General features: G+C 37.9%; 2 protein-coding genes across 3 annotated transcripts in view; both read right to left on the reverse strand.

Annotated features, from left to right (window-relative positions):
• Positions 1-4234: 4234 nt before the first annotated feature.
• Positions 4235-11582, reverse strand: CAMLG (calcium modulating ligand). The gene is made up of 4 exons (XM_055430713.2): positions 11301-11582; positions 9354-9811; positions 7653-7718; positions 4235-4844 (listed from the first exon to the last, which is right to left on the reverse strand). The coding sequence occupies exons 1-4, from the start codon at positions 11470-11472 to the stop codon at positions 4653-4655; spliced, it is 888 nt and encodes a 295-aa protein (XP_055286688.1). The 5' UTR covers positions 11473-11582; the 3' UTR covers positions 4235-4652.
• Positions 11583-16970: 5388 nt separating this feature from the next.
• SEC24A (SEC24 homolog A, COPII component) overlaps positions 16971-27037 on the reverse strand; it is a 70535-nt gene continuing 60468 nt past the window's right edge. For both annotated transcript variants that reach the window (XM_055431308.2, XM_055431307.2), the window contains 6 exons: positions 26557-26732; positions 24287-24424; positions 21945-22049; positions 21542-21634; positions 20190-20293; positions 16971-19915 (listed from right to left, as the gene is read on the reverse strand). In XM_055431308.2, the coding sequence (XP_055287283.2) occupies positions 19801-19915; positions 20190-20293; positions 21542-21634; positions 21945-22049; positions 24287-24424; positions 26557-26732 (731 nt within the window). In that variant the 3' untranslated portion in view covers positions 16971-19800. The remainder of the gene's footprint in view (positions 19916-20189; positions 20294-21541; positions 21635-21944; positions 22050-24286; positions 24425-26556; positions 26733-27037) is intronic.

Here is a 27037-nt window from a genome sequence, read left to right on the forward strand (position 1 = left end):
CAACTGGGCGCTATTTTCACTTTGGTTCTGTCTCTTTGTTCTTTCTGGAGTTATTTCTCCACTCTTCTGCCGTAGCATATTGGGCACCTACCAACCTGGGGAGTTCATCTTTCAGTGTCCTATCTTTTTGCCTTTTCATACTGTTCATGGGAGTCTCAAGGCAAGAATACTGAAGTGGTTTGCCATTGCCTTCTTCAGAGGACGACATTTTGTCAGAACCTACCATGACCTGTCCATCTTGGGTGGCCCTACACAGCATGGCTCATAGTTTCATTGTTAGATAAGGCTGTGGTCCCATGTGATCAATTTGGTTAGTTTTCTATGATAGTGGTTTTCATTCTATCTGCCCTCTGATGAATAAGGATAAGTGGCTTACGGAAGCTTCCTGATGGGAGAGACTGTGGGGAAAACTGGGTCTTGTTCTGATGGGCAGGGCCATGCTCAGTAAATCTTTAATCCAACCTCACCCTGATTATTTAACCTATATGCAGAGTACATCATGCAAAGTGCCAGGCTGGATGAAGCACAAGCTGGAATCAAATTTGCCACGAGAAATATCAATAACCTCAGACATGCAGATGACACCACCCTTAAGGCAGAAAGCGAAGAGGAACTGAAGAGCCTCTTGATGAAAAAGGAGAGTGAAAGTGTTGGCTTCAAACTCAACATTCAGAAAACTAAGATCATGGCATCTGGTCCCATCACTTCATGGAAAATAGATGGGGAAACAATGGAAACAGTGTCAGACTTTATTTTCTTGGGCTCCAAAATCATTGCAGATGGTGACTGCAGCCATGAAATTAAGACGCTTGCTCCTAGGAAGAAAAGCTATGACACAACATATTAAAAAGCAGAGACATTACTTTGCCAATAAAAGTTCATCTACTCAAAGTTATGGTTTTACCAGTAGTCATGTATGGATGTGAGAGTTGTACCATAAAGAAAGCTGAGTGCTGAAGAATTGATGCTTTTGAACTGTGGTGTTGGAGAAGACTCTTGAGAGTCCCTTGGACTGCAAGATCAAACCAGTCAATCCTAAAGGAAATCGGCCCTGAATATTCATTGGAAGGACTGATGCTGAACCTGAAGCTCCAATATTCTGGCCACCTGATGCGAAGAACTGACTCATTTGAAAAGACCTTGATGCTGGGAAAGATTGAAGGTGGGAGGAGAAGGGGATGATGATGGTTGGATGGCATCACCGACTAAATGGACATGAGTTTGAGCAAGCTCTGGGAGTTGGTGACAGGGAAGCCTGGCGTGCTGCAGTCCGTGGGGTTGCAAAGAGCCAGACATGACTGAGTGAATTAGCTGAACTGCACTGAAAGTTAAAAGCAGAATGGCTTATGGGAATAAAATGTTTAAGTGGATCATCATGGAGTGGCAGACTGGGAGCTGCAGCCCTCTACCATTGAGATGGCTAGCCCAAGAAGAGATCACGATTCAGAATTTGAAGTACGGTTTTTAACAAATGTGTCACTTTCATACCATCATAAAATCAAAAAATTCTAAGTCAAACCACCCTAATTCAAGGTCCTTCTGTATCTGGTATCTGAAGCCAGGGAACTGGATGAGGCCATGAAGAACTTAATGATAAAGCTGGAACAGATTTTTTTGTCACTTTCTCAAATTTCTTAAGTGAGGCCACTGAGACGTGGGAAACAAATTCAATTCCAGATCACTAATCTTTTTGGAATCTAAACTGGCACCAGAACTCAGGTATCTGACACCCAGGCCAGAGCCCTTTCCCAGATACTTCATTTCTAACTTCCTTTAAAAAGATTACATTCACATGATAATCCTAATTGGCTTTTTATGCCACAGCATATTATGCATGGCAAGTTTACAGAATTTCTATGTTCTTGAAGTTCAGTTCAGTCGCTCAGTCATGTCCGACTCTCCGCGACCCCATGAATCACAGCACGCCAGGCCTCCCTGTCCATCACCAACTCCCAGAGTTCACTCAAACTCACGTCCATCGAGTCGGTGATGCCATCCAGCCATCTCATTCTCTGTCGTCCCCTTCTCCTCCCGCCCCCAACCTTTCCCAGCATCAGAGTCTTTTCCAGTGAGTCAACTCATCGCATGAGGTGGCCGAAGTATTGGAGTTTCAGCTTTAGCATCAGTCCTTCCAATGAACACCCAGGACTGATCTCCTTTAGAATGGACTGATTGGATCTCCTTGCAGTCCAAGGGACTCTCAAGAGTCTTCTCCAACACCACAGTTCAAAAGCATCAATTGTTCGGCGATCAGCTTTCTTCACAGTCCAACTCTCACATCCATACATAACCACGGGAAAAACCATTGCCTTGACTAGACGGACCTTTGTTGGCAAAGTAACGTCTCTGCTTTTTAATATACTATCTAGGTTGGTCATAACTTTCCTTCCAAGGAGTAAGCGTCTTTTAATTTCATGGCTGCAATCAGCATCTGCAATGATTCTGGAGCCCAAAAAAATAAAGTCTGACACTGTTTCCACTGTTTCCCCATCTATTTCCCATGAAGTGATGGGACCAGATGCCATGATCTTTGTTTTCTGAATGTTGAGCTTCAAGCCAACCTTTTCACTCTCCTCTTTCACTTTCCTCAAGAGGCTTTTGAGTTCCTCTTCACTTTCTGCCATAAGGGTGGTGTCATCTGCATATCTGAGGTTATTGATATTTCTCCCGGCAATCTTGATTCCAGCTTGTGCTTCTTCCAGCCCAGCGTTCCTCATGATGTATATACTCTGCATATAAGTTAAATAAGCAGGGTGACAATATACAACCTTGACGTACTCCTTTTCCTATTTGGAACCAGCCTGTTGTTCCATGTCCAGTTCAAACTGTTGCTTCCTATTAGCAGAGATGAAAGAAGTAATCATAGTCCACCCTGTCTCCAATACATCACTTATTTAACAAACTGACCTGGTTTCCAAAGCAGATGTTGATTCTAATTACCCTAGGCCTGAATCTTATAACTATCGTTTTTTGTAGCAACTGTGTCCACATGTCCATTTATACAACTAATAAGACTAAAAAGCCACTGGTCAAAGATGTCACCTCTCAACAACCATTCTTGTCAAACTAGTTTTAACTCATAAACATTTCAGATCCCTAAAATTTCTAAGTAAAAAGATTCTTCTTAATAATTCCAAACACTAATAAACTTCCATCTCCATTTGATACAAATTCAACACACTTAAGCAAACTCATGTCTTCTCTTTGAAATACATTTGATAACGATCTACAAATACAAAAACTGCGCATATGTAAAGTGACAAAATGGAGAAATAAAACATGTAATCAAAAACCCCAAATGCCTTCCCAGTGACTGGGGAGAGAGTGACAAATTCAAGAATGCTATCTAATCCTCTAGATATTAGATTTCTATAGACTTAGGGAAAAATGTGTGCTTGTAATCTTACTCTGAATCAGAGGAATAGGCTTAAAGTGCTATACTTATTGTTCATTATTGTGGTTCAAAATAAAAAGACTTTGTGAGTAAAAAAAAAAAAAAGGCATGTGTGTTTTTAATATCACAAGAATTAAGCAAACAGACCATACAAAAAACTAGGGAAATGTAATACCAAATGACATTACACTTAATGCTTTATACTCTTTTAAGACAAACCTTCCAAATATGACAGTGTTGCTGCTGCTGCTGCTAAGTCGCTTCAGTCGTGTCTGACTCTGTGCGACCCCATAGATGGCAGCCCACCAGGCTCCCCCGTCCCTGGGATTCTTCAGGCAAGAACACTGAGGTGGGTTGCCATTTCCTTCTCCAATGCATGAAAGTGAAAAGTAAAAGTGAAGTCATTCAGTCGTATCCAACCCTCAGCGACCCTATGGACTGCAGCCTTCCAGGCTCCTCCATCCTCCAGGCAAGAGTACTGGAGTGGGGTGCCATTGCCTTCTCCAATGACAATGTTAAGTTAGTTAAAAAAAGGATGTATTCCTATTGGGTTGCATTCCTCAGTTAATTTTTCAAAGCCCATTTTTATATCTAATCATTCTATTCTACTGGTTAAAAAAAATACTTCTGAAAATCTAAAACTCAAAAGTAAAAATTTCCAATTTTGTAGTTTGCTAATAAAAATTTTCAGAAAGATTTCATAAATACCTATTAATTTCACATGTATGAATCTTAATCATTTCCTCCATTAAATATTTGTGCTGGAATAAAAATGAAAATACTGACTCAACATGGTTACCTTATGCAACTCTTATAAGTTAAAATGTGCAAACTTAACAATTTGAGTTCTTCCATTTTATTTTTAAGATGGCTCCATTTCTTAGGACAGAACAATACAAATATAAGATGCAGTTCTTGGGACTGGCTGAGACCACATTCATCTGCCCTCTTAAGCACAAGCTCAGCTCCCAAAAGATAAATCACAAATCTGAGAAGTTAGGAAAAAGTGTAGACTAGGAACTCTAATCAAACAAGAAAAATCAATTACTGACACTGGTATTCTAATCATCGCATCAGTATTAATACAAACTCAATCCTTTCTAGTCAGGTAACTAGTCATTCCATTCCTAATCAAGTGGTTTTACAAACCCCAAAAGTAAAAGAATTACATGAAGGTGTAAACCAATATTCTTCCTTTAAAGACACTGCAATATAGAAATCATTTTTTGTAAGCTTTTCTTCCTGAGTTCTGCAGGCGTCATGGTACCTCAGAGCCCCAATAATCAAGCAGTTCATGACAAAAGATAAAAGTAAAAAAGTAGACACAGAGATCTGTGAAAACTTCGCCCATTTTGCTGTAAGTATCCATTGATCGATTTATCACTTCAGCAGGAATTCCAGATAATAGAAGTGCAGCTGTTAGTACTGTTGTCTTTATCTTCTTTTCACTCTGCATAGAGAAAGAAAGACTTAAATAAATATTACAGCTTTCAGAAGACTACTTAAGCTCTATAAAAAACATCAGTGCTGTTATTTTTGCCTAACTGATTTCAAAACTGTTAATGAAGTTTTAAGACATCAATCAACAATATATTAACAAACATTTACTGAGCACATAACATGTAAAGGAACCAACTGCTCGGCAATAAGGAAAAGACACCATTCTTGCTATCAAAAGTTTAAAAAAAAGTCCTATCTTGGAGGTTAGGATATAAATAATAATTTAAGATATATACAAAAGTTTAAGACAAAAACAGGATAAGTTTCATGACAACAAAAGTCAGAAAAGTGATAGATGTTCTGGAGGACAGTCAACAATTTGTAATAGAATCAAAGGAACATTCTATAGAGTCAACCCTAACTGCCATGCAAAGAATTCACGTTTGATTTCATATGTAATAGGATGTGTGTGTGTGCACGCGCACAAGCTTAGTCATATCCAACTCTGTGACCCTATGGACTGTAGCCCATCAGGGTCCTCTGTCTATGGGACTTTCCAGGCAAGAATACTGGAGTGGGTTGCCATTTCCTTCTGCAGGGATCTTTCCAAAACAGGGATCGAACCCGCATCTCCTGTGTCTCCTGCATTGCAGGCAGATTCTTTACCACCTGAGTCATCAGCAAAGCCCTATGCAATAAGATACAAACATTTATTCATTAAACATTTATTTCCTAGTATAATTTTCTAGTCTCATTCTTCAAGAGATTCAAGGCTGAATTTTCATTTAATGATTCGGTATCACCAAATCCAATCACACAGTTCAAAAAAATTTTAAATATAAAAAGCTGTAGTATCCACAGGAAATCAAAACTTATGTCCACAAAAAACTCATTCAAGAAAGTTGCTTTAGTCATGCCCATCAATGGAAAATTAGATAAGTAAGTGGATATACTCAGTCAATGGAGTATTACTCAGAAAAAAAAAAAAGGCAACGATTCTACTGATGCACTCAACAATATGGATGAATCTCAAAAATACAATGCAGAATGTAAGAAGCCTTGCATGAAGAAGGATGTACTGGAACAATCCCATTTATATTAAGTGCTAAAATTAATCTATGGTAGGAAAAAGAAAATCAGAACTTCATGGTGCAGGGGCTGGGACTGCCTAGAATACAGCATGGTGGAACTTCCTGACAGTAATGTTCTAAATCTTGAAAGGATTTGGGTTTCAAAGGTTGTCAAAACTCATTAAAGGTGTAATAAAGACTTGAGCATTACAATGTATGAAAATTTTACCTCAGAATAAAGAACCATAAAGAAACACTGAAATGTTGATTGATATGTAAACTGAAATGTGTAGTGGAAAAATATGCTGATGTCTTCATCTACAACATACTTTATAATGCACCAAAAAAAGAAAAATGGATTTCTAAAAAGTGATGCTTTGAAGATGTATAGAAAGCTGAGTAAATATATGACAAATACAATGAAATTTTCATTACAGAATCTAGGTGGTAACTAAACGGGTGTTAACTGCATAATTCTTTCGATTTTTCTGTTGAAACCTGTTACAGCAAAATGTTTTGTTAAAATTGTACACTAATCTCCCTTTTCACTCGTCCATTTACCTAGTAACCGATATACACTCTATCATAAATAACCACTGTTAATAATTTCATGTAATATTCTGCCAGAGTTTCTTTACACATACACTAGCAAAAGCAAATACATATAACTTTCCTCCTTTTTACAAATAAAAGGAGTGTACTATAGATGCTGGTCTGTATTTTTATCTTAGTATTTCTTGACAAGCTACCATTATCAGCACATGGAGACCTTTATCATTCTGAATGGATACACCATAATTTTTTTAAACTAGTCACCTATTAGTAGACATTTAGGCTGCTTCCAAACTTTTACTATTGGAAAACAAAAATCAATGTTTCAAGGGCAAATGTTTCAACAAATGTTTTAATTAAAATTATATTCTTGGAGAGGATCAATAAATATATATATATTTATATCATAAGAACATTTCAATTAAAAAATGAAATTACTTATCCTTCTTTACTCTTACTTTGAGTATTTGACTATATGACCCCTCAAAAATATGTTTCAGATCTATTAAACACACACATGAGGTCTGTCAGTGCATTGCAAATGACTAAGCAAACAGTCAAGTAGCCATTTTTTAGCAAAAGTCTCACACAAAACACAATTACTCAAATAAGCTTATCTTCTATATTGGCAAGCCAAGTCCCATAGTATAACTCTAGTCAGGTAGAACAGGTCAACACTGATACTCCTCATAATTCTGCTAAGTATGGCCAAGTGTGTTTTGCAGGTTATCAGACCCTTGGCATTAAAGATAAAGCGCACTGTTACTAAGCACTCAGTAAGAACCACACTAACTGGAGATAACTGAAGCCACGTTTAAATTAAATTTCGCTATCAGAAACAAAATATATTTCTAAATTTACTAAGTAATTAAGTTAAACACTTTCTTAGACAAGTACTATTCAAACTCTGTAATGAGGCTTTTCCCCAAGTCCATTGTGGACTAACATTTTTCGTAAAATATAATAAAAATGTTACGGCAATGTCAAACTGCTATCAAAGTTTCTAATTCCTTTTTGAACTGAACTTAGTACAAACAGAAACAAATAGTTTGAAGATCCACAGTGGTGAGCCAAACAAATCTGAATAGCACCGATTTAAACTGTAAGTATAAATACTTTTTAAAAAGTTCTTAAAATCATCTAGTCATTAATCAATCTAAATATATCACCCAATTTAGAAAAAAAAATTAATTTACCTTGGGAAAATATTTGTATAGTCCCATGTATGCAAGTTGTAAAGTAAGAAATGGAGCAAATATGGACTGTGAAGACAGAAGATAAAGTTACATATTTCCAACATAATCATTCAAATCACAATAAATCAGACTAACAGCAGTGATAAAATTCCAAGCAAAAAAACTGTAATAAAAATTAAATTTTAGTGGCTGAAAGCAGTCTTGTTTCTGCAAAGGGGTGACAAATACAGAGATCTGATTTCCTTAACATAAGCATGTTTCTCAAGTTGTATTCTATGACGGAGGGCACTCTTTTGATATTCCGCAAAATGTCTTCTCTCTCAAAAATTGACCTTTTAAGTAATTGAAAGTGTTTGGTGGCCACTGATGTATAATACATCATGCAGAAACGTCCCTCTCATTTAGAGGTAATTAACTGATAATTTGAAAGCACATCTGAAAGGCTCAGTACTCAAAACAGATGCCATACATTACCTCAGTCACACTTTGGGGCAAGAAATGAACTCATCTCTGGCCCTCAAATAATGAGGTGTTTTTATTATAGATAAAATAGCTTGGTTATCTCGCTTATCACACAATAAAACAGAAAACATCAAAATAATACTTCAGTTACATTTATTTCTAAAACTAAAATATCATGAAAGGAGTAAAGGAGCAAGCATTACTAACTGCAAGAATAGTAAGAGCAGTGATTAACAGTTGAAAATCCGACAGCAAGAAAAAAGCACAGAAACCCAAAAAGCCTCAAACAAAATGAGGCACAAAAATAGGACATTAATTTTAAAAACAGGGAAGTGCAGAGGCCTTTAGATAAAAGTGGAAAAAAGCAGCTATACATCTCACTAAATACTGAAAGCAACAATGACAATTTATCATCAGAAAAAAATAAAATCTGTTCAACAGAATTCTCTTTAAGAAAAAACTGGCATAAAGAGAATTTTTTGCTTCATAACATTAACCTTAATTATCTGAAAATGTACTTATGTGCCTGGTACTTGGTAGGTATTCTTAAAATATCTACAGAATGGAAACACCTCAAAGAGCAAGACACTGAACTAACAGTTGTGCTTTTCTCCTTTTCTTCACATACTGTAAAACAGTTCACATACTGTAAAACACGTCCTACCTTTCACTGAACAGCCACTGGCATGTAAGGGTACACGATGGACTGCTATTATAGTAACAGTACAACATTATAAAGTGCTGAATGCCTCTGAGCCCTAAAAAAATTACATCATGTTCAGGACCAAAACTGCATTTTAGTACTTCAAGTTATCTGAAAAGCAGTAATTAATATATAGGATATGAAGGTAATTTACCCTTTGGTTTTGGAATGAAACTGCCTGGGTTTAATCCCAGCTGTCACTTAGTAATGTGACCCTGTACAAATGATTTCACCTGAGTCTTCATTCCCTCATCTACAAAACAGATTCAAATGATACCTGGCTCATAAGGATGAGGTTAAACGAATTAATATATGTAAAGCACTTAGAATGGTACTTAGCATATAAAAAGATTTTAGCATTATTATCAGGCTCTGGATTTAACTGGAACACTTCATTCTGTACCTAAGGCAAACAGCAGTTTATAACACATCTCCAGTCACATGGATCACAAATATTACATTAATATTTGAAATGAATCTTATGGATTAAAAGCACTCATTAGTACAACCAGTTTTCATTTTCCACTGTTTCTTACCAAATATTTGCAAACAAAAGCTCTAACTCCAAAGGCAAGAAGAGCACAGCCCACCAATCTAAATATTCGAAAAGAGTCAAATTCTTCTGTTGTATTTCCATCTTCTTGACTGGGCTTTTCACTAATCAGCTGTTTCCTTAGCTTCATTGCTTCTTCAAATCTGGAGAGGTACTGTTCCAGGCCATGGCGAGAACCCCTCTGGACAGAGTCTGCTGTCAGGTCCCCTCTGTTCCGCTGCCGGAGCTCAAGGCTTATATCATTACTGCACTCAGAAGGATTAATGAAAGAGTCCAGTTTGTCTCCCAGCTGAGATCCCTTTACTTCGGCCACTCCACTCTGGTCAGTCGTTCCTGTACTGACTGAATCACCCAGCACTACTCGCTTTGAAACCGAAGGAATGGTGAGGGAGTTCAGTTTATCACTGTCCTGCTGTTTTGATTTTGTTTGACTTTCTTCTTCTGAGAAGAGAAATTTAGAAGCTTTAAGTATTACATACTGGCCAACATCTTTCTTATTAATATTTAAAAATATGCCACTAGAGCTAAAATTTGGCAGCCTCTGAATACAGATCCTTCATAAAGAAACAAATTCCTTCCTCTGCACACACAAAATGTCAAAAAGTATTCTTTCAGAGGATATAACCCAAACTTTGGGGACAGAAGATAAAGCTAATAGACAAGTTGGGAAAGAGTTAGGAACGGAGATTTTCCAAAACCACTATTTTTAATATTACATTTCTGAATCCAGAGGCCAACCAGCATAGGGTGTGGCATAGCCTACTGCTACCGGTTTGCGTAACCCTCCTACTGTAATCTAGCAGACATCAGAAGGTACTTCAGCAGTTTTAGGATGCTGTTCTGGCTTAAAACAAAACAAAGGGCGGGGGAACCTTTAATGACAGATAAAATGAAAATCTCAAATCAAAAGAACAAAGAAAATGCTTTAGGAAAGAATATTCTGCTATTAACCATTAAAGGAGAAAATGTGTCTCCTAACAATTGTTTATAATTTGAAATACAGCTCTTACCTCTCTTGGCAGTTTTCAGTGGCAAATCTGTGAACTGTCTAAAAATTCAGTTATATATCTAAAGCCCCACCGAGCAAAAGTCACAAGGATCTAAGGAACTTGCAGCCAGTGACAGAAGGCCAAATATTAGAGGCAACACTAAATGGAAATTTAAGAGTGTACAGTAAATACAGGGGAAAAAAAATTTTAAGAAACCCATTGTACATGTCATTGGGGGAGAAATGAGGAACTCCTTTCAAGTGTTGAAGGCAGTTCCTGACATCATTTATGTCAATCTCTGCACATTACGAGATAAGGCCTCAGATGGGGATGTTTCCCTTGTTGGGTCTTTAAAGAATGGTCACTCCAATTTTTTTCACCTGTTTAAGAAAGCCTGCAGATGACAGTGTTAAGGGCACCGCACACAGACACCAGGATATGGGTCCGTGATTCACGTCGGACGAACGAGAGGGGCAGTTCAGTAAAGACAAGCTCATGGGGGCCGACAGAGGAAAAAGAAGGCAGACGATAGGGAAGGCACTGGAAGGGAAAGCATTTACAAGGGAAAGAAAGGCAGGCAATCTTCCTGACGGGCAGGTAGGTAGCGCAACCTGGGAATAAAATGCGCGCCCTTCAAGAGAGGCGAGGGTGTGACGGGGGCGTTGGGGCCGCCTCAGGGTGAGGGCGCAGAGGGTACCATGGCCGAGGGTCTCAGGATCGAGAGCATTGCAGTTTGCGGCGGAAAACGGGAGAGAGACGAGAAACGTCCTGCGGGGAAGAAGCGGGAACGTGGGACCTCATCAAACGGGCGGGGCCCGAGGAGAGGTCAGAGAGCAGGCTTGGTCAGAAGTCAAGGGGTGGAGGAGGGAAAGGAAGAATGATCCCCGAGACTCAAAAGGGATGGGCAGGAGACTGAGACTGTGGGGACGGGCGGTTCTCACCCGCGCCGCTCCCGGGCCTGTGAAAGCCCATGATTCGGTTGATGCGCTGTTCCGAGTTCATGAGCAGCTTTCTCCGCCGCAGCTCCGCCCGACGCTGGGAAGCCGACAGGCCTAAGCCAGCCGGGGCCCCCGCCCGGTCCCCGCTGTCGGCAGCGACGGTGGCCGGCTCCATCTTCCCCTCCACTGTCCTGGAGTGGTGACGACGACGTGAGCGGCAGCCGCCGCGGCCGAGACTTCAGACTGGGCCGCAGGCCGCGCTGTGGACCCGCCCCCCAGAGCGCAGGGCCGCCTATGCAGCGTGAACACGCGCGCCGCCTGTCGGGACCAAGCGCGAGCCTTGCGCCGCCATCTTGAGTGAGGGCATCCTTGGCCGCCCTGATTCCTCCCACCTGGGCTGGTCCTCAATGCTCCTCCCCCGCCACCGGGCCCCGTTGCCGTTCACGCGGCATCCAGTCTGACCCACTGGAAACATGTGAGCGAGGAATAGACTCCGCCTACCTGATGCCAGGAAGCAAAATGGAGCCTGCAGCCGCAGGCACTGGTTTCTAGTGACCTTCTTCGGGCTCGCATAGAGGCGTCGGGAATACGTAACTTCGAGAGCGACGCTTTATGGAGCGTTGCGGCTGGAATTTGTTCTTGGTGCTGATTCCTCATCTTCAGCAGTGCTTCTACCAAATGCATGCCTGTTTTGATGAAGACTTTCCCAGTGAAGCCTTCCCTGTCCACTCTATGTTGTCGCCCCAACTCAACACTCTCTGTTCTCCTTATCTGCCCTTTGCCTTTAACAGTTATAACTGACTCTCAAGCTGAATGTACTTTTATTATCTGCTTCCCACTTCGTAAAACATAAGCTCCATGAAGACACTGTGTTTTTGTCTAGGGCTGCAACTCTTAGAACAGTGTGGGCCCTCAACAGGAGTGCCTTATCCATTAGGCCAAGTTGACAGCATACAATAGGGGCCCAAGAAAATGTTTTTAATTTGAATTTTTTATTGAAGCAAAGTTGATTTATAAGATTGTGTTAGTTTCTAGTGTAGAGCAAAGTGATTGGTATATATATGTGAAAGTGTTAGTCCTTCAGTCCTTTCCAACTCTGCAAGCCCATGGACTGTGTAGCCTGCCAGGCATCTCTGTCCATGCTATTCTCCAGGCAAGAATGCTAGAGTGGGTAGCCATGTCCTTCTCCAGGGGATCTTCCCTATCCAGGGATTGAACCTGGGTCTCCCGCGTTGCAGGCAGACACCATGTGAGCCACCATATGTATGTATATATGATGGGCTTCCCAGGTGGTGCGGTGGTAAAGAATCTGCATTCCAATACAGGAGACAAGCAGGTTTGCTCCCTGGGTGGGGAAGATCGTCTGGAGTAGGAAATGGCAACCCTCTCCAGTTGCCTGGAAAATTTTATGGACAGAGGAGCTTGGCAGGCTACAGTCCATGGGGTCGCAAAGAGTCAGACGCAACTGAGCATGGCACTGCAAAAGGGCTCTGGCACATCTCAAGAAAAATTTCCCCTGGTATCAGAACTTTACAAGGGCAAGTCCACCTCCATTTTTTAAATTTTTGTGTATGTTATTTTTTGCTATCTTTTCCTCTAAAAATCTTTGATTTTTCCACCATTAAAAAAATTTGACCACTCTACCCCATGCCTAACATTGGGAGCACTAGATTAAGTTTACCTGATTAGTTGCACAAATTTTTCATTTAGAGGAAGTGTCAAAACTTGGCATTTTTCAATGAGTTTTATAAAGATATAAAACTATTTAGGCTTATTTGGTATGTACACACATATACATATCAGTTCAGTTCAGTTCAGTTGCTCAGTCGTGTCCGACTCTCCACGACCTCATGAATCACAGCACGCCAGGCCTCCCTGTCCATCACCAACTCCTGGAGTTCTCAAACTCAGGTCCACAGAGTCGGTGATGCCATCCAGCCATCTCATTCTCGGTAGTCCCTTTCTCCTCCCACCCCCAAACTTTCCCAGCATCAGAGTCTTTTCCAGTGAGTCAACTCGTCGCATGAGGTGGCCAAAGTATTGCAGTTTCAGCTTTAGCATCAGTCCTTCCAATGAACACCCAGGATCGATCTCCCTTAGAATGGACTGGTTGGATCTCCTTGCGGTATAAGGGACTCTCAAGAGTCTTCTCCAACACCACAGTTCAAAAGCATCAATTCTTCGCTTTCTTCACAGTCCAACTCTCACATCCATACATGACCACGGGAAAAACCATAGCTTTGACTAGACGGACCTTTGTTGGCAAAGTAATGTCTCTGCTTTTTAACATATTGTCAAGGTTGGTCATAACTTTCCTTCCAAGGAGTAAGCGTCTGTTAATTTCATGGCTGCAATCAGCATCTGCAGTGATTTTGGAGCCCCCAAAAATAAAGTCTGACACTGTTTCCACTGTTTTTCCATCTATTTCCCATGAAGTGATGGGACCAGATGCCATGATCTTTGTTTTCTGAATGTTGAGCTTCAAGCCAAACTTTTCACTCTCTTCTTTCACTTTCATCATATACTTCCCTATATTCTTTTAAAAATTATTCTTTTCCATTATAGTTTGTTATACCAAAAACAGTTCCCTGTGCTATACAGTAAATCTTGGCTATTTATCAATTTTTTATATGAAAGTGTGCATCTATCAACTCCATTACTTCCAATTTATCCCTCCCCTGCCTTTTCCTCTTTGGTAACCATAAGTTTGTTTTCTAAATAAGTTGGCTTAGTTTGAATTTGTTTCAAATGAGAAGGAAAATGTAGTGATAATTTATATATAATGATGAATCCCGCCTGGATGGTAGGCATTATCATACTGACAGTCATGAAGTATAATTTTAAGTGTGCTTTTAGAGAGGAAGAAGCCCACAAAAGTTGTAATGCTGCCCTGGTGTGCAGTAATGACTAAGTGAAAGAGTAAAGGAGTGAACTGAAGCCTTGTCAGCTCTTGAGAGGATGCCATGGTCAGATCACATCTGAGGCTGCAGAGGGTGAAGCAGCCCAGTGTGTCCCCGCATTGTCCCCTGCAATGAAGCCTGCTACATGAGCTTGCTTCAAGTCAGGAAGCCTGTGAAACCCTGACTAGATAGAAGGTAATAAAATACTATTTTAAACTGTTTAGTCACTTGACCCTGTCTCAGACAGAAAAGGATTTTGAAAACAAGTAAAAACAAACGGCAATCTTTTTTTGGATTCAACAAAAAAGGAGCTCAAGTATAAACATTGAAATTGAACATTTCCTGTTTGGATGATAGCTGAATCTCCAGGGACATGCCCTAGTTAGTAATTTTAAAGCATTAGAAAAGGTTACCTTGCATATCTGTACAGATCTACATCTCTGAGGCCCAGACTGTGCCTTTAAAAATTCTACAGCTGAAATAATTAATTCCTAGTAAAAAATGTGCAGAACTTGATAAAGTCCTGATGAGTCATGATCAATTACAATTTGGGAACTTCCCTGGCAGTCTAGTGGTTAACACTCCACTTCCACTTCTAGGGGTTCTGGTTGGAGAACTAAGGTCTTGCTTTCCTTGTGGCAAAATAAATACAATTCCAGGGCAAACAGATTTTTTTTTCACTTGTGATAGCATATAGAAACCAAGTTAATATTCTGATTTAGATAGATGTGTTGATGTATGATGCTAATTAAGTCAGGTAAGAATTTAAAGGGTCAAGATCTCATAGTACATGCTTATTTCTGGGGAACTATTTCTCTGTTTCCATAGTTATTAAAATTCCTAGTGCTTCTCAGTGGTATGATTCCTTGCTAAATGATGTGCATACTTAATAATTCTTGTCTCCCTTACTACAGAACTTTACAAGGGAAAAAAAAAAGGACTTTACAAAAGCAAGTCCACCTCCATCTTTAATTTTTATGTGTGTTATATTTTGATTTCTTTTCCTTTAAAAATACTTAAAATCTATGTTTTTTCCCCACTAAAAAAAAATTTGACCACTTTTACCCCGTATGCCTAGCACTGACAGGACTAAATTTACCTGCATAGGTGCACAAAATTTTCTTTTAGAGAAAGTGTCAAAACTTGGCATTTCAATGAATTTTATGTTGTTTTTATTTGACCCTAGCATTGTTAAGTTAGGCTAATATTAATACTTTATTGATCAACTGTAGCTACAAAGCTGAATAGATTGAGTCATAAGTGATAAAATAATTCAGATTCTGGAGGTAAAAGTAGGCAGTAAGTTCACGCTTGGACACCTCTCTACTACACACAGCGATCAGTAACATTTAAAAACATAAAGGGAAAAAAATAGGACCTCAAAAACAAGAGAAACATCTCAGCAGATCCGAGTATCTGAAACATAGCACAGTGTAGCTAGACAGGTGCCTGTTGGGCTACAGATCCAGAAGCAGGCAGTCATGGCAAAATCTATGTGTAAGAGGAACTCAAAGTGTTCCACGTGAGACAAAGGGATGGACAGGACAAACTCACTGCTTGAGGTCTGTCTGTGCATGCTAAGTCGTGTCAGTCATGTCCCACTCTTTGCAACCCTATGAACTGTATAGGCTATACCTGCAAGGCTCCTCCATCCATGGGATTCTCCAGAAAAGATATGAGGTCTGCCCTCCCTGAAAAATATTCAAAATATCATTTTCTATTGGATTTCAGCTTAATAAAAAAGAAGACAGGGCTGTTGACTTCCCACTGTTGGTGACTAGAATGGTGACATCCTCAAATCACTGCATAACAGGAGCCCTAAAACATCACCAATAGCCCTGGTTTTTGGTAAATGCAACTAGAAACCCCATAGACAGGGAGACAGAAAGCTTGGACAGAGAGAGATGTGTTAAACTGAAAAGAATAACCCTCTCAATCGAATGAGGCAACATTTGATTCTAACAAACATTTAAATTCTGCCACCCAAATTAAAAATCAGAATTGGAATTCACTCCAGAATTTTATGTGTGTTACTCAGTCATGTCCGACTCTTTGTGACCCCATGGACTGAAGCCTGCCAGGATCCTCTGTCCATGGGATTCTCCAGGCAAGAATACTGGAGTGGTTGCCATTTCCTTCTCCAGGGGATCTTCCCAACCCAGGGATTGAAGCCGGGTCTCCTGCATCACAGGCGGATTCTTTACCGTCTGATCAATTGGAAAGCCGCCCCCAGAATTTTATAGAACAGTTTTTTAATACATTACTGAAAATAGGCAGAAATTAATCAAAAATAGTTACACAAATATAAAATTCAATAGATGAGATTAAACTTCAACTGGACATAGTCATAAGCAGAATTAGTAAAAACATACATCAAAAAGGAATTCTGAAGGTAAAGAATAGAGGGAATGACCAAAGCAAAAACTTAAAAAAAGAAAAATCATAAGAGCTAACTGATTATCTTTCAAATATCAATTAGACTTACAGTAGGCATCATATCAGTAACAAAAGGGACACAAGACAATAGAGTAGTACCTTAAACATATTGAGAATTAAAAAATAAAAAATTTAAAACCCTTTCAATCTAGAATTTTAAACCTAGCTGTTCTTGAAGAGTGAGCATCTAGAATTAGGATTATGAAATCCCAGACTCTGACTTAGGTTTAAAGCATCTTCAACAGTATTTTTCCAATGACTTAATTTGGATGTACAACATAGAACTACTCACTGACTGTCAAGTTATTCATGTCAATTTAAATACATAACCACAGTATGAAGCTCTTTCAATTACCTTTATTGAATAGCCAAATCGATAAGTTAGCACAGTTCAAACGATTATTTGCATGGGTTACAAATGACTTTTTTTTTACAGGAAAAAAACAGTGAGAATTACAAACTGTAAAAAGGAAGACATCTTGTCTCTAACATTTCAGAGAAGCAAGATTTAACACAGCACATTGAAGATCAATACATATTTGAATTTGAAAACAAGAATATAATGTTACAATATTATACACTACTTTACAAAATTAAATTTCTACATAAGGATTATAGCTGTAATAGTTAACAAAATCCTGAAATCACATTTGGTGGTCCCCTAGATAATAGCTGTTATGCATCTTTGATTAGAAGAAAAATCTTTTATTCTAATTATTGTAAAACAATCTATTAGACTCAGTACATTACATTAAATTAAAACAATGAAATATAGGCAAACTAAATAAATGGTACAGCTTGATTGAATATTAATGTGCCAGACTTACAGAAATGTTATTTTAAAAATCCTAGAAATTAGAAAAATAGAGTACTTTTTATGGTAGAACTGCCACTCAGATTTAAATACCAAGATTGCCCTTGTCAATTACTTTAGTAGTTGTAGAAAATTCAAGGATCTTTCATAGTTTACAACTACAATAAAAAAAAAATGGCATAGTGTAAATATTAGTTGCTTTACATCAAAAAGTAATACAAGATGAGAAAGCAGGTAGTGCCCTACTTAAAAAAAAAAACTAAAATAAAACACACATTCAATATTGCAGAAAATAATTACTTAATATATCTCCAAAAGATTCATTCATTCCCTCATTACTGGGAGAACAAATATTGTGAATTCTTACTAAAGTTATGTTTTTTATGACCTGGCTATTATAAAATTATTCTGGATTGCACATGTTATGCAATATCTAAAATAATTTTTTAAAGTAAATTTGTGAAATATACCAACAAAGCCTGTGGTAATAACAAGAGTCATACCCACTTAGGGATGAAAGTGAGGCACAAGGAAGATTACTGTCCCCAGGAGCACAAACTTTCCCCTCTGGAAGATTCAGCACTACTATTAAAAAAGGACCTACGATATCAACATTTAAAATTCACATTATGAACAGAATTTTAGTTATTTTAAGAAACATCAGTGCATAATAATGACTCTCAGTTTCTTTAGAAGAGGGGAAAATAGAAATGTATTCTAATTAGCTATAATTTGAAAATTGCTTCCTAATAAAGGAAGCAGCTTTCAAGAAAATTTCTAGTTCAATGTATCACTTGCATACTGAAAATAAACCTTAACACTGCTTAAGGGAGATAAGATTTTTATAGAACACAATTATTCTGATCTGGCTGGCAAGCAGTAGTATATACTCTAGTGGGACCTATTTCTTCCCTACCCCAAAACGATTCAGTTAAAGTCAGCTCATATTGATGTAAACCTGAAAGTTACTATTTCATTGGTGATCATATAAGATCAAGATTGTAAACACATTTTTCTAATCCATTAAAACAAAGAAACAAAAATCTTTTCATCAAGTACTACTCATGAACAACTTTTACTTCAAGAAGTTCATACAAGACAAGATGAATCCGTGAAAACTGGACCAAACTCATTTTAAGATATTCTATCACACCACCTTAAATATACAGATGTATAATTTACCTATTTGTAAACAAAATTCACTTAGTAGTTTTTACTATAATATTTCTCTGGCCAAATCAAAAAGCAGTATCTTGAGCATGTTCAGAAATCAAGTTTCTTTTATAACCTCCATGTATCAGATTTGTGTGATTTTAATATCCACTAAACCAAACAGCGGCATTCATGCTTTATTAAGTTTTAATGTTAAGAATAAATCTTATGAGCAACTTCCAGTTATTAAACTCCTCAGAAAATGTTACTGATGAATTTGAGACAGCATTTAAGAAATCTTTAATTTCTTTCATTCATACTCATTTCAATAATATAATGCTTTTATATTATACATCACAGAGCAGAAATGTACCAAATAAAACCCACTTAAAGGATCAAGATAACTAAGTTTCTCATCTCCCTATTATTGCCAGTCCCAGCATATTTATTAACACAGCTCATATTTTTTTCACTACAGAATAAGATAGTGTGTCCAACCAAGTCTTCTGCAGTCAAATCAGAAAACTACTGAGAGTTTTCACTCCAGATCAGTGACTTTGTTCTTCAAGTATAGAGAATACTGACAAAGCTTGACTGTATCACTTCATAGTCTTCTCAAGCTAGAATAGAGTTAAGTTACTCTAGTTTTAGTTAACATGATGATCCTTTTTCTTCCTAAAAAAAAAAAAGCAAAACTCTGGGGGATGGATACTAGTTTTCCAACATATTATTTACTTCAAAAATCTTTTTATTTTAAAAAGATCATTATCAATGGATTTGTAACTTCCCCGCAACATTTAATCTTGTGAGGTTTCAAATGTAGCAGCCAAAAATTCAGAAACAAATGAGAAATATACATTTGGAACACAGAAGTCTTTATTTTACAAAATGTACTTTGCCTCTGCGATACTGTCTTATTTCAATCCGTAACAACTCAAACATAATTGGCAGCAAAGAAAAAAAGTCATTTGTGTGATCAATCATATGCAGACATATTTTGATTTGAAAAATATAGTATTTCAGAGTTGCATGTTTGATTCTCCGCTGTGTTCCTTTATTCGCTAGTTTGTTGAAATCACAGTGAGAACATATAATCATCACATTAGTCCACAAACCTAACAGGAAGGTATTAAACACTCTCAGGTGTTCTGTGTTATTGTGACTTTCCTTTGAAATTATTAAGTCGAGTATCTTCATTTGTTCATTTATTCACTTGCTGTTGTATATGCAAGAGGAATTCATAGTATGATAATGCAGATTCTGTTCTGTCTTCTACCATGTTTTGAAGGAAGTTTGCTTTCATTGGACTCTCATCCCTTAGGAATAAAAGACAAATATTTATATGTATTAGACAAAATGTAATAGTAAAATAAACAGTGGATTTGTCACAAAGCTTTGACATCTATTTTGCTAATAAATGGATATAAAGCATAACAATACAACTTGTACTATTTATTGAAAATACAATTTTTTTTCCTATATCCTTATAAAGTTTGCAATAGGTTACACATACCTATGATTCAACTCAAAGGTTTCCTTACAAAGCCAAGCAAACTGTTTTAGTATCAACAAATGACAAATTCAACTTACCTTATTACATAAAGTATTGGGTAAAATGGTCTCTGCTCTCTAAGCCAAGAGATGAAAGCTATTGTTCTGGCAGATTCTGGTGTATCAAGTTCTGGAAGGTCTGTCTATTAAACAAAAACCAGCAACATACAACTTATTCTAAATTATCATCTATAATACTTTCCAAACTTTATCTTGTATATGAATCACCTGAGGATCTTACTGAACTGCAATTGATTTAGGAGGTTTAGGGAGGAGCCTAAGATTCTACATACCACAATTTTCTCCCTACCCCTAAAGGGTAGGCAGACTTTTTAAAGGAACAGATAATAAGTATTTTCTCTGTTACAACTTCTCAACTCTGCCACTGTTCCACTGAAGCAGCCACATACTATACTATAAGTAAATGGACATGGCTATGCTCCACTGAAACTTTATGTATAAAACAAGGTGGCAGGCCTCCTTAGGCACAGTTTGTCAGACACTGACCTAGAAGAATATGCTACCTCTTATCTTCAGTTTATTATGACATCTAGAATTAACTGATCCATTCAGACAGTTACTACAAATATAACAATTTCTTATCTCAATACTTAAAGTGCCTAGTCATCCATATCAGCCATTAAGCTAGTGCTTATTCTAGATAGAACACTATGTCTTTTAAATACATAAATCTCCTAATGACTTCTATAAATGAAGTTAAACCCATATATATGACCAAGACGCAGACATAACATATATTCGAAAGTTGGTGACAAACTGATAGTTGAAACTGAAAAGTATGACATGAAATAAGACCATGTTATAATTAATTCTAACTTTAAAATTCACAACTATCCAAATGTTACATAGTGTTCAACGTATGCTTTCTCATGTGTTGTTTTAAGTATTCCTCCATAAGCAACAGCACTCTTATTTTACAAATGAGACTTTTAGTGACTTATTCAAGGTTACAGAGTGGGTGACAGAGTCCAATAGTACATTGTCCAATAATCAATATAAATCCAACTGATATTGGTCACAAGTCGTTGGCTTGTGTGGCAGTTAGCTTAGTTCTTACTGTAAAGCAGCAGTTAAAAGGACTCTGCCAAAGAACAATGAAATCACTTGCAAAAAACACAAAACACAGAAACAGAAGAGCCAACTGCTGCCAACAGCAGCAAACTTTTTTTGGCCATGAATGAACCACATTCATTACTTTCTCACTAAAATAGTATACACACATAAGAAGTATACAAGCAAGTCAAAAATGCAAAATAACCTAAAGAATGCCTCTGAAATACAGCTATGATTTCAAAATAGGGTGTTCATGTTTTTGCCATCATTTGAAACGCCTTTTAAGCCTACCACAATCACTATAATTACAGTCTTACCATGGTCTGTGGAATTAATGCATAGTTTTCAACTCCTAGAACTTGGCTGAGAAAATTCTGTCCACAATTTCTTCCAACCCAAAGCATTAGTACCTGGAGACAGGAAGAAAATTATTTTGAGATATAGCTTAACAGTGAGATCTTGACTTAACCTTTAACCACTGACTGTGTTTCAAAAGATCAAAAAGGGAAGTTAGTTTACCGAGACTGTACAGCCTCCAACTAAAGTAATAATAACTACTATTTACGATGGCAGGACATTGTATGCTCCGCATGCAAGGAGACGATGGAGGAGAAGGTGGCAAATACAAAACTATATAGACTAAATAACACATAATGCGTTAAGAGAGAAACTAAGAGGAATGAAGGTAGTAGTGTACAGAGAGAAGTCAAGACTACTCACAGAACCTGCATCCATGAGAAAGGCCCCATCCCTGCTCAGCTTCTCCACTGAAAGCTGAAGAATAGGCGGCTGAGGTATAGTGCGATCATTGATGCTGATTGCTCCCTTAAAAATTTAGCAAAAGATTAAAGCTTTTAGATACAACTATTAGGGAGCCACAATTAAATAATAAAAATAAATTTAATGAGTGTTACCTTTGAGACTTTGGAATTTACTTGGGTAAATCACAATTATTCATATTTAAACATAAAGATGAGGAATAAATATGTATCATTTATCTAAACAAAGCCATCATGATCCCAGTCAAGCCAAATTACTTTCTGATCTTAATTTATTATTTTAAAAACTAATACAATAAATGTAATCAGTACTCATGTATCCTGATTAAATAAATTACATTAGTGAGATCCAAATAAAGTCTGGAATTTAGTTAATGATAGCAGATGATTATGTGGTTTAGATCATATACACATCCTGATGTAAGAGTAAATCTAATGCAAATGAATTTTCTAGTTCTCTTCAATTTAACATTTATTTAATAAGGCCAGAAATGGAAATTTCTCATTTATCACTGACTATAATACTGCTATATTAAAATAAACACCTTTAATTATTCGTAACTATTTATGTTTGACCAAAATTTCATTTAAATACTAAAACTTGGTACTCAATGAATCTTATCTAAGGGAGAAAGTAAATAAAATACTGACCTATCAAGAGGCTCTACCTTGAGAAGGCTTTAGCTCTACTAGGACCTACTGATCACACAAAACCTCTGGCCTTAGGGAGTGTGGGGAGCAAGAGAGACAACAGCCCAAATACAGCCAATCAGAAATTAATATGAACTAAGAAAAGAAAGCCTTGTCCTCTCTGGTGGTAAAGATGGGAAGCTACCAGTTGCTCTGTTTTCCAGTCTTATACAAAAGGCTGGTCTGAAAGAATGAAGCAATGCAAACAGAGTCTATGAATTTGAGTTAGACCTGAGTTTAATTAGACCCTAGCCTTTCCTGTGGTTTGTGTTTGAGTGCCACATCAGTCCCTTTTCTTATCTAAGCTCACTTGCAAAAGAGAGTCCTCATAAATATACCATTGAAAATCTTAATAGTGCTTGTCTCTGAATGTATGTACTATGAGTGATTTATTTTTCTCCTAGTGGTCTCGACATTATAGACATCTACTGCATTTGTATTTTTATGTTAATTTGCCACTTTTCAGTTTGAGAAAAATACAGGTCCAGTTAGTTGAACTGGTCAAACATAGGAGTAATCTTAAGTCATTATTTTTGTAATACAAATTAACAGTCTTCGACAGTTTTCATTTGCTAGAAGGAGATAACTTTTTAGCAAATGAAAACTGTCGAAGACTGTTAATTTGTATTACAAAAATAATGACTTAAGATTACTCCTATGTTTGACCAGTTCAACTAACTGGACCTGTATTTTTCTCAAACTGAAAAGTGGCAAATTAACATAAAAATACAAATGCAGTAGACTCTTGAGAGTCCCTTATACTGCAAGGAGATCCAACCAGTCCATTCTAAAGGAGATCAATCCTGGATGTTCATTGGAGGGACTGATGCTAAAGCTGAAACTCCAATACTTTGGCCACCTCATGCGACGAGTTGACTCACTGGAAAAGTCTCTGATGCTGGGAAGGGTTGGGGGCGGGAGGAGAAGGGGACGACGGAGAATGAGATGGCTGGATGGCATCACCGACTCTGTGGACATGAGTTTGAGTGTACTCCGGGAGTTGGTGATGGACAGGGAGGCCTGGCGTGCTGTGATTCATGGGGTCGTGGAGAGTCGGACACGACTGAGCGACTGAACTGAACTGAACTGAACTGAACATATATATCCTAACTTGATTACAATGTATTATAGAAAGATTATGATTTAACATTTTCATGCTTGCAGCGTTAACTCTAGTAAATTTCCTATCAAAGGAAAATAATGTTACAAACTAGACAAATATTTTCTTTTCAATTCAAGAATATAATTACACTAAACATTGACCTAGGCGTTCAAGTGTAATTTCACACTGGATACTCCTTTCAGATCAACCTGTTTAAATAAATAAATCATAGGTGGCTCTAGTCAATTTGACAATGTCTTCATTTACTTAGATCTCTCTAAAGATTTGTCTGAAACATAAAGTTTAGTACTTTAATAACTTAAATAAAGGTACTATTTTCAAGAGCTTCCCAAAGCCAAAATTTCTTTATATAAGAATAAAATGAAAGCTTTAAGAAAGAAAACACCTTTCTTCATTTCTTCAATGGATTCAATATAATTAGGCTTATAAACGTTCAAGTAAAAGTGAACAAAAAATTGAATCAATCTTACTTCATCTGAGAGATTGTCAACTCTATACAAACTGGGATGAGTTGTGAGCATAAGGTAAACCAAGGGCTGATTTTTCACTTGACACATAGCAAAAATGCGTTCATCTAGACGTGCATTTGTCCCAGTCTGAAATGATTTCTATAACAAAAAAATACACCCATCAGAAAAAAGGTATTTAACAAATACATATAAAATTTTGCAAATATCAGCTGTTAAAAGAGTATCTTCAAACAGAATTGACAAATTTACTATTACTTGTTCTTACAAAAATATAGCTTAATCAGTCACACATATCTATTAAATTGTGGCTATATCCTCACCTAAAAGTCTTGACAAATTAATTATCTGACCATGGCAAAATCATTCAATCTCTCTGGCATCTGCTTCCTAATCAATGAAATAGATCTAAATATTTTAGCTATCATAAAGCAATAGTAATATAAAAATCTAAATAACAGAACAAGAAGAATAAAGTTACATTGCAGATACTAAAAAAAAGGCATATGAAGTATGAAGAACCAAAGATCTAAGTATTCTGTAAAAGCTGAGTGATGATGAATGGTGGTTAACTATCCTCATTTCTCCCACAGCTAGAGAAATTAAATAATGTATAATAACAAAGCAACCAAGAAATTAGTAATCTGAAGACAGCTAGTTGGTAGAATAGAGTTAAAAAGTAATTGTCAGTTTCAACTGGAATATTAGCTCCATGAAGATTAAATTCAGAGATAAGGTTTTGGGCATTTCTATTGATGGAAAGGAGTAGAAAGAGGCAGAGATATAACAGCAATGAAACTTTGCCTTAAAACAAAGGTTGGGGGCGGGAGGAGAAGGGGATGACAGAGAATGAGATGGCTGGATGGCATCACTGACTCTGTGGACATGAGTTTGAGTGAACTCCGGGAGTTGGTGATGGACAGGGAGGCCTGGCGTGCTGTGATTCATGGGGTCGCGGAGAGTCGGACACGACTGAGCGACTGAACTGAACTGAACTGACTATAAATAAGGAAGATTAGAAAGGCAATTAAACAAAGAATACTATAGGAAATGAAAGACATTCCATTTATTCATTCAAAAACTACTTACTGAGCGCCTATGGGTTTCCCTTGTGTCTCAGCTGGTAAAGAATCCGCCTGCAATGCAGGAGACCTGGGCTCAATCCCTGGGTTGGGAAGACTCCCCTGGAGAAGGGAAAGGCTACCCACTCCAGTATTCTGGGCTAGAGAATTCCACGGACTATACAGTCCATGGGGTCGCAAAGAGTCAGACACAACTGAGCCACTTTCACTTTCTCTGGTTCTCTCTGTCCTGGGGTTCTACACTTACTATTCAGAAGCAGTGAAAGTGAAGTTGGTCAGTTGTGTCCAACTCTTTGCGACCTCATGGATTGCAGCCTAAGAGGCTCCTCTGTCCATGGGATTTTCCAGGCGAGAATACTGGAGTGGGTTGACATTTCCTTCTCCAGGAGATCTTCCCGCCCAGGGATCAAACCCTGGTTTCCCGCCTTGCAGGCAGACGCTTTACCATCTGAGCCACCATGGAAGTCACAAGCAGTAATTACCCTACCCTAAACTCTAATCGCCGAAGAATCGATGCTTTTGAACTGTGGTGCTGGAGAAGACTCTTGAGAGTCCCTTGGACTGCAAGGAGATCCAACCAGTTCATTCTAAAGGAGATCAGTCCTGGGTGTTCACTGGAAGGACTGATGCTAAAGCTGAAACTCCAATCCTTTGGCCACCTCATGCAACGAGTTGACTCACTGGAAAAGAGTCTGATGCTGGGAGGGATTGGGGGTAGGAGGAGATGGGGACGACAGAGAATGAGATGGCTGGATGGCATCACCGACTCGATGGACATGAGTTTGAGTGAACTCCGGGAGTTGCTGATGGACAGGGAGGCCTGGCGTGCTGTGGTTCATGGGGTCGCAAAGAGTCGGACACGACTAAGCGACTGAACTGAACTGAACTGAAACTCTGTCATCTAATATTTCACACCAGAAAGCCTGAAAATTACTGGTGTTTTATTCCTTATGCATGACATTAAAGGTCATCTATCCTCAGGCTAAAATAATAGGAAGTGCACCACGTGCATCACTCTTCTTCCAAGTTTTGTTTCTCCTCACATACGTCCTCCAGATCCTTTAGGTAGTTAATTTTTTGTATTTTTTCCCAGAGTTTATAAATTGCTATCTATGAGAAAGAGGGTCAAAGGACAAAAATTTTGGCTGTTGACACTTTCACTGTGTTAGTTTCTGGTTTTGATTCTTTTACCTGTTTAAGGAGAGCCAGTACAAACAGTGGGAAAAGACGAAGAGAGAAAGGAACCATGAGTCCAGGCTGCTGGTTACTTAGGGCTGAAGAACGATAAGCTGAAAGGGAGTCTATGACGGCATTCACTAGGGCATCACGAGCATCACTCAGACTGGCCGTCACAGACCTGTCAACAGCTAACAGAAGTTGAAGTAGGGACAAAAGAGAAAAAAGACAGAAGTTTAGTTACCCCACTGTTAAGGACAGAAAAGCTTTTTTTAATTATACAAATTTCTCTCAAGTTATTACATACACAAGGAACCAAACACAGCAGTTAAAAGCACATACTCTGGAGAATCAAACCAACCTGTGTTGAAATATTGTTTTGCTATTTCATAGCAGTATGAAAATCTGGCAAGTAATTTAACCTTTATGAGCCACAGTTTCCTTATCTGTAAAATGTATACATTAGAAATACAAATGGAAAATTGTTTTGCCAAAC

Source organism: Moschus berezovskii, chromosome 8 (assembly GCF_049115385.1).
Source record: "Moschus berezovskii isolate FMDL1 chromosome 8, NW_MosBer_1.0, whole genome shotgun sequence".
Taxonomy (NCBI): domain Eukaryota; kingdom Metazoa; phylum Chordata; class Mammalia; order Artiodactyla; family Moschidae; genus Moschus; species Moschus berezovskii.